Raw genomic sequence first — 13,380 nt, 5'->3', positions numbered from 1 at the left:
AGTTGAAAAAAATAACCGTGCAATAAACAGCTCACATGGAGCACAAATGACAATGATCTGTCTAACACCAGCCACCTTGTTGCTCATCTGCTGCCTCGGTAAACGGATCAAACGCACTAGACCTCAGCGTGTGGCTCTAATCACAACCAGACACGGTGACCCTCAAATGAACTCCAATTAGAGCTCACCACGGCACAGAGGGAGCGCATTGCTGCATCAGTTGATGGTTCTGGAAGTCTTAACTTGCCAGCATGTTTATAAAAAAAAAGAAAGAAAGAACAAAAACACCATGGCTGCTGTGATCATCTGCACGGGGAAGCTTAAACTGCAGAGAGAGAAGCTCACTTAGTTCTAACTAAAGCAAAGCATAAGTAGAGAGCATGTGATTGATGATGAGAGCAGATTGAGGACTGATGGGGCTGCTGGATTAGACCCCTTCTCTGTGTGGACTGACACCTCACCTGACTCGTCTGTTGCACCTGTGACAAGTGAGATGATTTACCCTTTTATCATCTTTAAGAGACATTATGAAAACGATTAGGTTTGAGTTTGCTGTTGAATCTTACATTGGTACGACTCATTTCCACCTGCAACCCTTCCAACCTGAGGTATCGACCCTTCCTACGTCGATATTCCACTAATGTAAGAGGTCATGCTGCTTTTGTTGCCATGCTGGTAGTGTAGGTAAAATATTTAAAGTGTACCACAAGTAGCTTTTTGTCACTTTGAACTGGGGGATTATCTTTTTGGATCTGCTCCCATGGTGCATTGAAAGATGCAGACTGGATTATGGTGGATTCACATAGATTTATGCCATAATGTGAGCCCTATTTGTTGTTGCAAAGAGCACTGCCAATTTGATTTTAGCAGCTCCTGGTTGCAATGCACCAATAAGTTTATGGACGACTACACTAAATTGCCGATTCACTCACCCATCCAAATCATTTAAATCAGGTGTTCCGATCCCTTCCATGGCCATAGATGTATAAAATCAAGCACCTAGCCATGCAGACTGCTTCTACAAACATACATAAATGAATGGGTCGCTCTCAGGAGCTCAGTAAATTCTAGCGTGGTACCGTGATAGGATATGACTGCACACCCGTAGACAGAGCAAGGTCCACAAAGACATGAATGAGTCAGTTTCGTGTAGAAGAACTTGACTGGCCTGCACAGAATCCTGACCTCAACCCGACAGGACACATTTGGAACGAAACAGAGTGGAAACTGAGCCAGGTCAACATCAGTATCTGACCTCACAAATATGCTTCTGGGAAAATGGTCAAAAATTCTTATAAACACTCCTAAACTTTATAGAAAACCTTCCCAGAATAGTTGAAGCTGGGTGACATCATATTAAACTGGGATGTCACTCAAGTTCATATGCGTTTGATGGCAGACAAGTGAGTACTTTTGGCAATATAGTGTAGCGCTGGATTAGTTCAACACTGAAGATGGCTTAGAAATTTAATAATATCTAGATTGTAGCTACGAAGGAGTTCTAGGATAATGATATGTTTGAATAGTGCAAGCCACACCAAAAATGTGAGTATCACCGCTGGGTGTTTACATTTAGCTGAGATGTTAAAGCAGTTTTTTAAAGCAAAACATGGAAGGGCAGGCAAAGAGGATTGGAAGTCACTTAATTGGCTCCAAAAGCTGAGCGCCGCAGACAGCCGTGTTGCTGAAACTGCTGACTGTTACCGACACAAATCAGGCGCTAAACTAGCATGACTAACTTCCTGTTGATTCTAGAACACCTGCATGCACCTGCCCCTTTCTCTTCACAAAGTATTTCACTGTGGCTCACAGTTTGCTTACAGCAGCCATTAATATTTTTGATGGCATATTTTTAAATTTATGGCAAACTAACTTATTATAACCATCAGGAATTCTTTAATTCACTCACATTAACCTAACATGCATGTCTTTGAACTTTGGAAATCCACGGAGACTCACAGGAGGGAACACGGTCAAACAGGACGTCAAACGTTCCTGCTCAGAGGTGAGAGTGCTAATGCCCAAATGGTATTTTTAAAAAATTGTTGGAAAGGGACACCAAAAGGGCAGGAAAAGCTTTGTAAAAACCAAAAATAATTCACATCACAGTTTTCCTCAGTAACCTTTTTTTTTATAACAGAAACAAGACGATAATTGAATAAAAACTAGCACACGATGAAATGCATCGACACCTTCATCAACTAATAAAAGCAAGATTAAAATACTCTGGATACTCTTGTGCAGGTCAAATACGCACATCTGATCTCCCCCCAGGAGCAGGTAGAAAACGAGACAAATGTCAGCGCTTGGGAGGAAGAGAAGACCAGACGCTTTAACACTTTAACTTTCAGACTTTCTATTTTACTCAGCTTCATCAACTTTGGATGTAGTCTATCGATCGTGGCTCAAGAGTTGGGAGTTCGCCTTGTAATCGGAAGGTTGCCGGTTCGAGCCCCGGCTTGGACAGTCTCTGTCGTTGTGTCCTTGGGCAAGACACTTCACCCGTTGCCTACTGGTGGTGGTCAGAGGGCCCGGTGGCGCCAGTGTTCGGCAGCCTCGCCTCTGTCAGTGCGCCCCAGGGTGGCTGTGGCTACACTGTAGCTTGCCATCACCAGTGTGTGAATGTGTGTGTGAATGGGTGGATGACTGGATATGTAAAGCGCTTTGGGGTCCTTAGGGACTAGTAAAGCGCTATATAAATACAGGCCATTTACCATCTAATGATATTTAGTCAACTAAAACTAAAATAATTTCAATGCCTAAATTCTGACGACACTTAATTAAAATTTGCTGTCAAAAGGGAAACATGCCTCTGTCACAATGTTTTGAAAACTTTTTGCTATAATTTGATAAGATGTGTTTTGTATAATTTTCAGTTCAATACAGGCTTTAAAAGCAAATAACTGCTTTCTGTTTTTAATTAGTTTCACGCAGCATTCCAACTACTTTGGAATCTGGTTGTAGTTGACCCAACAGTCTCATTTAGCACTGCAGGAACTGTTTTCAGCTGTTTAACCCCAGTATACTTTCATAGAATCATCACACAGCGAAAGTTGAAAATCAAAATTTGAGGTGACTAAAAATAAAATCATGACTTCCATCCATTATAAGCATGCACAAACCTCTAAGCCTTTAGGTGTTGAAATGTTTTATGTTGTCAGTCTCATCCAGGTAACCCGTGAAGCTGACCTTTATTACAGAATAAAACAAATCTGCAGCAGATACTGAGAGAAGGACTAAATGTGTTGTTAAAACGTCCTTGCATGAGGACTGCAGTGCTCAAAAACACCACTAGATGTCATCAGAAAGCCTTTAGAACCACTTCACTGTTTTCCTGGTGAGACACCATTCAGTCAATACAGAGAAACACACACTGGATGATTTATTACTGTCTGTCCTTTTGCAAAATGCTACTCACCAGCTATTCACTAGCATAAATTAAATTAGAAGGTTTTTCTGTGAAGAGGATACAAGGCCCCATGAACACCCACGCATGCAAACACACAATCTGCACTCATCTCCAGGATACACGAAGTGGCACTAGGCAGGAAGTGGGTATTAACCTGTGCAGATGAAGCTGGGGCTGCCACCGTGGATTAGGTCGTCGTTATCGGGCAGGATGAACGGACAGCTCTGCTGGACCTCCAGGCAGTACTGGTGGCACGGCACCTTCTTCTGGCAGGACTGCTGGGTGGTGGGGAAATACTGAGCACACAGCCAGGGCTTATAGGCCGCCTGAGGAGGAGAAGGAGGAGGAGGAAGAAGAATTAGGCAAGAAAATTACATAAATAGATGCAGGTTCATGGTCCACAAGAGGATTGGAGGAAGTTACTGCATTTGTCTCTGCTGGGTATTGGCCCTCCCCTTGGTTCAAATAGCTTTCTTCACAATAACAAATAAATATCTAGAGGTCCACTAAGCGTCAAATGTTTTTTCCACCAAAATAGAACAGCAACACTTCACACATCAATCTAACAGCCACTGGGATATTAGAGGTTACTGTTCAAAGATTAGCTAATCAAAGCTACGCCAAATACAGAGTAGGCAGGCAGGCAGGACTTTTTTTCCAATAAAGCCATTAAAGGCACTAAATATCTTAATATCCACGATGTCATCAGTGACTCATCTAGGATTAGGGACAGGGTTTGGTTAACATCTGCCCCCTTCTGAGGGACTTTTTGCGTGTTTGAAACAGCCAAATGGAAAATCGTTTAACAGAAAAAAAACAGTCATGACAAAAACGTACGAGACTTTATTTCAAAGCAAAGGGGTGTTTTTAATCTGCTGTGGTGTGTTTGGCTGCTTGCTGCATGCCAGTGCAATCAAAACCAAATGGCACAAAATAAACTCACCACATTTCATCCTGCGTCTTCTTCCAAGTTAAATTTGCTTTAGTTCACTGTGAGGCAGGATGTAATACAAAACGCACAGACTTATGTGCATAAGGAGACAGATGGTGACATGTAATAGCCAAAGCCTCGAGCTTGGAAAGCTTAGCAAAACTAAATGAACCGAGGGCATACCACAGTCTGGATTCATTCTCATTCTTAGCCATTTCTTTGTGTGTTTTATTGGGATTAACACAGGAGAGGGGAAAGAGCACAGACGATATCAAGCAGAGACTGAAATCAGATTTGTTTAGGACCCCACCGCCTACTGCGCCAACCCGGTGGGACCAAAGATCACTGTAAGTTCGATAAGTGCCCTCTAACACAGTCTTTAAAGGTGGACAGGCACTTTCCCCCATCCCATCTACCTTTGTAGCTAGCTGGGAACCTTTAAGCTGAATAAACCTATGCCTCAAAAAAAAGAGTTGGCATGATGGGACACACACCGGATGCTTTTGTTTCCTTGGACTGCTTACAATGTTACATGCTTCCTATGAGCCAGCTTTCTTTGCTCTACCTGGAGTTGGCAACACAATTTTTCAATTATTGTCTCATGGAAGCCACAAAGACATGCAATGAAAAGCTGTGTCAGTTAAATAACAGCGGAAATGTGCTGCTATTAAGTGATGAAAGCCACTAAAAGAGTCATTAGGCTGCCTGACACATTTAAGCAATAGAGGTACAACAGCAATTTTCAAGTGATGAATCAAAGACAAAACAAACCATTACCAACAGTCATGTAATTACCAAATAGTACAATGCTAAAATCTTGCCATGAGCCAAGTTTTGCACTTACTAATGAATGCTGCAATAACGCAATCTGAGTTTTAAGGGGAACACCACCAATGTTCCACATTAGTATGAAGCCTTTTAAAGTTGGGAAAATGAAAATAAAAGCCCATCTTGGGCGTGGTGGAGCCTGTGATATGCTTTTTTTTTTTTTTTAATCTTTAATGTTGCTTCACACTTCTCCCTTTCCTGGTAAACTGTCGCTCTCTTCCCCGTTCCAACCCACTTCTCAACCAATCAGCATTCGACCTATGCCCATTCTAGCTACACGATGTTGCGTTTTTGGAGGACTGCACGGGAACATGCTTGTGCATGCTGAAAACCCCGCTTTGTAGGCAAACAAAATGAAACTCTATTATGCAATATGTGAATACAATCCATCTTCTCTGAGCCAACGCTCATTTAAAATGGATTAATGCAAAGCAAAAAAACTACCCTGTGGCCAGACAAACTGGATGTTGACCATCCGGCTTGTCATTGGCACACACTTAAAAAACCTGTGTCGCTGAATGCATGGGGGGGCATTAGTGCTCATTGAATTGAATGGTATATACACGTTTTAGAGGAACATATGGTCCCATCCAAATTAAATCTTTTTCAAGGGAGACCATGTCAAACTACATACTGTATCTATTACAAAAGCATGGCTTTTGTAGCTTTTGTAAGAGTCCAGGTGGTGAACTGGGCTTCATGCATTTCAGGCCATTTACCTGTTGAAAACATTTGGAGCATCATGAGACAAAAACCATGACAAAGAAGACTCAGGACTGCTGAGTCAGTTACCGTGTAGATGCTCACCAGTATCAATACAATCCAATAATATGGCAGTGTTATATATTGATTTTTGCGCCATCATCTTTTGAATTTACGAAATGATTTTTAATCTAGAATTGATCCCTTGATACGTGTGATAATGTAAGCCTGTGCCTGTCTCTTTAAGGCCTTCCCCCTCCTCTATTATGATTGGCCAGTTTCCAGAAGCATCCACCTTCAGACTTTAATAAATAACAAAGTAGCAAACTTTAGCTTTTTGTCTTCTTTTTTCAAAAATTTAACTTACTTAAACTCAATTTAATCATGAAAATGAATCTGATTTTAAATATTTAAGTGAAAAACTAAGTAAACAACTTTAACAATTTAGGCAAACTAAATAAATACAAAACTGTTCAAAAGTAAACAAAAGTGATGGGGCCTTTAAATAATAGATGTGAATAAAATCAAAAATTTTGTATGTGTAATGATAGTCATAAACCTCCGAAATGAAACAAACAAAACTAACAAAAAAATCCAAAGGGAAAGACAAAACGGTGCAGGCACAGTTAATTATCCCTCCGTGTTATTTAACCACACAGAGACATCCATGCTTTGGAGGCGGGGCTGTCATTGTGGTTCAACTCCTCGTGGTTTTAGATGTTTGTTTAAATTGTACCCAGGTAAATCTTCACCTCTAGCACTGGCCTCCCACATGTGCGTCTCATTTCCTATTTATGCCAATATACAAAGATAACAAACAGTGCACAGGCAGTTATATTAATTATAATAATCTGATTAGGATGATGGGAATCATAATGATGAGAACAATGTGCTTTGTAAAATCTAATATATTCCAGACACGTATGACTTCATGTTCACTCTACATGCATCTGCAACATACTGTACTGTTGGGCTTATTTCCAGGAAATACACTCATCCGTCAAAGCAAAAGGAGAGGGGAAAAAAGTCAATGCTGTTTGGGATTTAGAGAGAAAATCTGTCTCTGTTTAAATCCAAGCTCACACTTGCAAAAAACAACAACAAACTGCTGTGGACTATAGTGACTACACCTCTTTGTTTTTTGGAGGGTAATTTAGATAGACCACACCAACAGTGTAATTCCCATGATTCTCTGTTTTTGGTAAAAGCGTTGTTACGGTGAAGTGGCTCAACAGCTCAACGTACAGAGGAAAAAACAAGCTCAGGGCCAAGATAAAAATCAGACAGATCAATGAATGGGGGTTTATCTTTCAAGAGTTTGTTGGAGTGTGACGTGTAAAATCCGTGACCGAGGATTTTCACTGTGCCGGCTTCTTGTCTGCGCATATGCTGCTGTTTAATTTGCGATCATTTTATATAAATTCTCACCGCCGTGAGATAATCCGTCTAGGGATACCGCGGCTATCAAAAGAGAGCCAAAACAATACGATCGCAGTGAGACAGGAAATCTGGGTCCTCCTGAAGATGTATGCTGGCAGTTGCCAAGGTAACGGCTTTTTCTGCTTTTCATTAGAGCTCAATGGGTACTGCCCCACTCTCTGTCGGTTTGTCTGTTTGTGTGCACATGTTTAAGCGTGCAAGCAGGTCTATGTGTGTCTGCGTGTGTGTGTAAATGTGTGCGTGCGTATGCTCAACGTGAAAAGGGAAACGTACAAGAGCAAATTGAGTTAGTCAGGAAGCAGGCCTGGAGTCTGATTTGATCAGTCTAATGTGTGATCAGTGTGAATGGGAACCTGGCACTCAAAAAGCCTCTGTCGCCATGCAGCTTAGTCTGCTTCGTACAATTTACTGAAGCCCAGAGACACAGACAGGAAAGACACCAAGCTGGCAACTGCTTCCACCAGGGCTTTACTCCCTGCAGCTGATTTCAGCAAAAGCCCATCTATTTGCACAAAGAGCTTCAGTCCTGTTTAGATGCCACACCTGACAACACATCACGTGTCGGTTAGTCGCTGTGTTTTGGGTATTAACTCTAGAAATTTAAGTAATTTTCTCCCAAGCCAATTATTTAAAGCTGAAGAATAAATAAGAATAAAAATCCCATTTAAGTGCTAATGTTCTGCCAGATAAGTGTCAGCAGTGATGACTATTATATGAGACAGGTTGAGGTTTAATGCTAGAACAACCAATGGTTGTTTACAGTATGCAGTGCATTAATTGTTTTTAAACTTCACAACTTGTTAACTATTACACAAGACACTTAACTTCTATAGCACTGACTACTGTGGGTTTGGTCTTTTGCTGTTTAAAAAAGTAAGGCCACCTGTCCATTTTCATGGTGCACATTCACTTGGGAAAAGCTAGTTAGCTTTTCTTTCTTTCTTTAAGGTTGACTTAGGTGGTAGAACGGGCAGTCTAAAAATAGGATTTTAGGTTTTTTTTAAGGTCTTTTCATACCTGTGGTGTTTAGTCCATTGCAATCAAGCTCGGTGCGGTTTGTTTGTGCAGGTGTGAATACAGTAATCGCTGAAATGTGGACCAAAAGAACCACACCGCGACCACCTCCTCCAAAGAGTCTTGGTGCAGTTGTTTTCGTTGATTTCAACTCCAGAGCGGTTTGTTTATGGTGTGAATGTGATCCGACCTTGATCCAAACTTACTACGAGGTCTACCTTACAAGTGTGAGCTAAAAAAAAAAAAAAAAAAGAGGTCTCGTAACCACATATGCTTTGTATTCTGGGATGCGGCAAGTTATCATAAAAGTGCAAGGGTCAGTATGGGTAAGCACTAGCTGTGAAATGAACATAAATTCTCAACACATTTTGGTTCACTTGGACTTGACTTGGATTTTTCTCTGTGCTAAAACAAACCAAACCACAGGAAAAAGCTACAAATTCATCAACTTATTCGGACCAGAGGAAACAAACTATATTTGGGAAAACGTCCTTACAGTCTATGTATCGAAGTGTCCTTGGGAAGGATACTGAACCCCGAACTGTTCCAGATGTATCAATAAGAGTGTTATTGAGAGCATGAATGCTAGATCAAAGTGCCTAGGTACAGATAAAAGCATTACATGAATCTGTGTGATTGGGTAAATGAGACTCAATGCATAAGTACTATTTTATCTACTATTTCTGGGTAAAGGCTCCTAATTGCAAAGTACGGATCAACTATTGTTAGGGGTCACACGGGTCTAGAGAGCAGCCATCGACCATGTGGCAACCATCAGTCACTGAAAAGCTGGCATGTCTGCAGCCACTTGCCAACTGCTCTCGAAGTTGTAGTGAAACTTGAAAAACTGTAATGCAGGGAATAGAAAACACAGACAATGGACAGCAGGATGATGAAGAAGTGTTCCTGTCTGTTACTGACTAACCAGCTTTTACAACCTAACAATGACAGAACTTCATTGTGGAGTCCTGACCTCACAACCATCAAGACTGTAGATGTGTTAAAGGCATTTAATAGCCGACGAGCTAACTGTCGTAATGCAGGGATGCATTTACTACTGAATAATTACAAACAACTGGCATCTACAATCGCAACTAACAAACACAAGCCTAATGGCCCGAGCTTGGTTCTACCGTAGGTTTCTTCCTTAAAAGGGAGTTCTTCCTTCCCACTGTTGCCAAAGCACTTGCTCATAGGGGTCATCTGATAGTTGGTGTTTTCACTGTTTTCTCAGCCTTATAGTAAAGTCTTCACCTTACAATATAAAGTGCCTTGATGTAACTATTGCTGCGATTTGGCACTATATAAATAAAATCAAATTGAATTGAATGGAATTCAAAGCCAAGGGAGAATATAATGTGTATTTTAATTGTAAATTCAATTTGATTTTAATGATTTTAGTTCTAATGCTTTTGTTTGCCACATGAAATAACTGGCAGGTTGGAAAAAAGTGCATCTGATGCCTTCAGGGGAGGTTTTCTGCCTGTGTGCTGTCATGTAGCATCAGTCAATTGGATAGCAAAAAACACTCTCAAATCAAACAGCGGAGCAACTGTGTCTCTGCAGGGAATGCATGTGGGGGGGGGGGGGGGGGGGGGGGGGGGTCACTGGTTTTGCAGCCAGCAGGTAGCGTTACAACTGTGCTGTATATTGAAAGATAAAGATTAACGGAGCTATTCTGGTGCTACATGCTGCAAAAGTTAGCAGCCAGAAAGGAAAAAAGTCACATTTACGATGTAATAAAAAGACCCTACAAATAACTTCTCTCTGCTTGGCTAAAAGGGGATCCACTCCTCAGCTCAAATGGATATCACACACTCCTGGTGACTTCTGTATTGTAAAAAAGGGTCAGTTTTTGGTCATTCCACCAAAACCAAGAGCTGTTCACAAGAAGCGGCTCTCAGGTTGACAGCTCCTGTAAATCTGACATGCAGAGCAGCTCATCCTCCATTCTGCTTTCCCGGGCTGCAGGGCTTCCCCCACCATTCCCATTCGCATGCCTGTCATCTAACACAGAGAGGACTGTGGGAGAGCTTGTCTGTAGACAAGAGGAGCTGCTGAATTGCAGACACATGTAATTGTTTGCTCGGTACTCATTTGGTAGCATAGCACAAAAATCAACAATATATAAACACGTTCAACATCAAACTAGCACTCGTAAAAAACCCCACTGTGCCTTTATTTTCTACTTTCAAGTGCAGACCAACAAGAGGAAAAAAATGTGGGGCTACATTATGATGATCTAAAGAAATAAATGGCTGTACGTATTCTTTGTGAAATATAGAAGACACTAAATTCTGCTTCTTTATAATGAAAAAAAATCTGACTATTAGGGAACTAAATTGTTGTCATGTCTATCCATTGCTATTGTTAATTTCTTTATCCTTAATTAGTAATTTTAATTAGGCCGTGGGATAAGTTGTTGTCAGAGAAACTTGTTGCAAACAAACATATTATGTAACATAACCATAACCAATAATAATCTAACATTATTATTTAATAATGAAGTACGCAGACACTGTGACAGTGGTGTTGACATCACAGACATTGTCAGACAGTGACCAACACAGCTATTATGGTGTGCAAAATAAAAAAAATTCATTCAAGAATTATTGATGTATTTTTTTATTATTTATAATTTGTTTATTATGTATTATTATACAATACTATTAACGTGAAGAAAGTGTCAAAAAATTCCAGGTACTGGTAATAGTTCAAACATGAAAGGTAGCTAACATTTAGCGTCCCCTCCCTGTGTCCTAGCTTTTATGCTAATGCTAAGCTAATCTAGCTTCATATTTAATTTAGAGACATGAAATAAATTGTGTTAATATTGTTAAATTCAGAAAAATTAAAGCTAGATTCCCCCCTTTTTCTGTTTCATATGCTAACATTATCTAACTTCACATTTATCTTAGAAAGATGAAGAATATTGTTTTAATTTTGTTAAAAGAAGCCAAGCTAGCCCGCTTCAGTTCCAGCTGTGATGCTAAACTAAGCTAAATTACTATTTATGTTACAGAATTGACTTAAACTGTTAATTTTCTTCTTTCCAAAAAAAAGAACAAAAAAGCAAGAGAGCTGCTTTTTAGATTTTATGATAAGCTAATGTAGCTTCATGTTTGAATAGTCAATTATGTTACATTTGAAAAGAGTAAATAATCTATTTATTTTGTTCCTGAGCAGCAGCCTGTTACAGCAGCTCCCATATGCACTGCTGTTTTTCAACTACTCTAATTCATTCTTAATAACTAATAACTTATTTACCAATTTACTAAAGAACTGACCAAATACCGGATGTCTTATATCATGTTTTATCCCATACCCTTTAGTTCTTGTTAAGAGTCAAGCTAGCCCCTTCTCCTGTCTCAGGTTTTTATGCTATACTACTATGTGTATATATGTGAAGATATTATGTGTTAATTTTTTTATCTTTTCAACTCTTGTTGAAGTGAATGAGTGTGTTTTCTAAAATGGGGCTCATAAAACAGTAAAATGGCTGCTTTTGAGTAGGAAGCTCCAAACATTACTCATTAAGTGTGCATATTTTTTTATTAGCCTTAATATAATACTAAACACAGGCCATGAAATGATGTCTTGAGCCACAACGAGTGTATCCCCAAGTTCTGGCTCATAAATGAAGTGCCACGTTAACTGTACTCATATTGGCTTAAAGCTCCCGGGTATGTAAAAAACTTTAACTCAACATGCTGTGAAGTATCAACACTCTGTTTCTTTCCCAGCAGGACGGTGTTGTCACACATACACACACACACGCGCGCGCACACACACGCGGCGGCTATAAAGTGGAATGACAGAGACGGCTATAAAAAGCATATGAGTCAGCAGCAGAGTGAGATCCCAGTTAGAAGCTGAATGACACAGATCATTACCACTCACACAAATCATGGCTGCGTTAGAACAGGAAGGGGCTCTTACACTACCTGTGCTATTTTCTGCTGTGTTTCGCGGTTTGACAAGGCTTTTTTTAAGTACCGTACTGTACCCAGTGTGCAAAATAGGGCTAGATTCACGATACTGAAGAGCTCACATTTGAAGTGGAAATCAACAAGCGAATATGATCTGTTTCATTCAGGAAAAAGAATTGTATAAACCACACAGAGCAGGACATAAAAAAGACACCATCAATACTGGCAAAATTTTGTTGATAGGACTTTGATCATTCAAAGCTTAAATCTCAGCGGTCGCCTTGGGTCAATGATGCAACACTTGGATAATCCAGCAGGACAGGCAAACACACGGTTGCCTGTTTTCCTGCATTGACGTGTGCACTTATTGCATCCCATCCTCTGGTGATGTAACACATCCAGGCAGAGCTTCTGTGTGTGACACTGAGGCAGGGCGCTCTCACCAAATTAGATGGTTCGCAATTTCAGTGCGACCCTTGTTCCTACCTTGACCGTGTCAGCCTCTACCGACAAGCGCTCACTTGGGAAAAATCAAGTGAACAAAGAAAAAAAAATTTTTTAACCACATAAAGACTAAATACTATACCTCCATTACTTTTCAATAACAATATGCTAGCAGTCAATGTCATAGAGGAGAAATTAAGCCCAAGACACCATCACACCAAGATGACAGCAAGTAAGAACTTAAAAAAGAATAAAAGCATAAAAATAAATACACAGCAATTCACAGATATATTAAAGAACCTTAATTTCCTAATTTCCTAATGAGACTTTCAGAGGACGTCATCACTGTTAGGACTGTGTTGATTATTGTAACTATTCAACGTGTGTCTTTCAGTCTTCTTTAGCCTGACTTCAACTGGTCCAGAAGGCAGTTGGAGCATCTAGGCTGCCAATAAGAACTAGCAGACATCCGCATATCTCCCCGATTCTTGCTTCCCTTCATTACCTTTGAGCAAAATTCAGAATTAAAATTCTATTAACTTACATAGATACATGGCTCTGCTTATATAGCAGAAACACTAATAACTTGTAACAGCAGCTAGCCTCTCCGATCATCAGGTCTCTTAACATTCCTACATCCTTATTTTAAAACCAGAGGTGATCTCGTTTTTATAAAGCCTTCT

General features: G+C 40.2%; 2 protein-coding genes across 2 annotated transcripts in view; one reads left to right on the top strand and one right to left on the bottom strand.

The window, feature by feature from the left end:
• LOC309699979 (uncharacterized protein) overlaps positions 1-13,380 on the top strand; it is a 272,009-nt gene that overhangs the window by 183,278 nt on the left and 75,351 nt on the right. The gene's annotated exons all lie outside the window — the stretch shown is intronic.
• nalf1a (NALCN channel auxiliary factor 1a) overlaps positions 1-13,380 on the bottom strand; it is a 55,832-nt gene that overhangs the window by 5,765 nt on the left and 36,687 nt on the right. The window contains exon 2 of the mRNA XM_082523283.1: positions 3,564-3,735. Coding sequence (XP_082379409.1) covers positions 3,564-3,735 — 172 coding nt within the window. The remainder of the gene's footprint in view (positions 1-3,563; positions 3,736-13,380) is intronic.

Source organism: Aulonocara stuartgranti, assembly GCF_965226115.1.
Source record: "Aulonocara stuartgranti genome assembly, chromosome: 23".
Lineage (NCBI taxonomy): Eukaryota > Metazoa > Chordata > Actinopteri > Cichliformes > Cichlidae > Aulonocara > Aulonocara stuartgranti.
The sequence above is the reverse complement of the archived record's forward strand: the minus strand, read 5'-3'. Positions and strand labels throughout refer to the sequence as shown.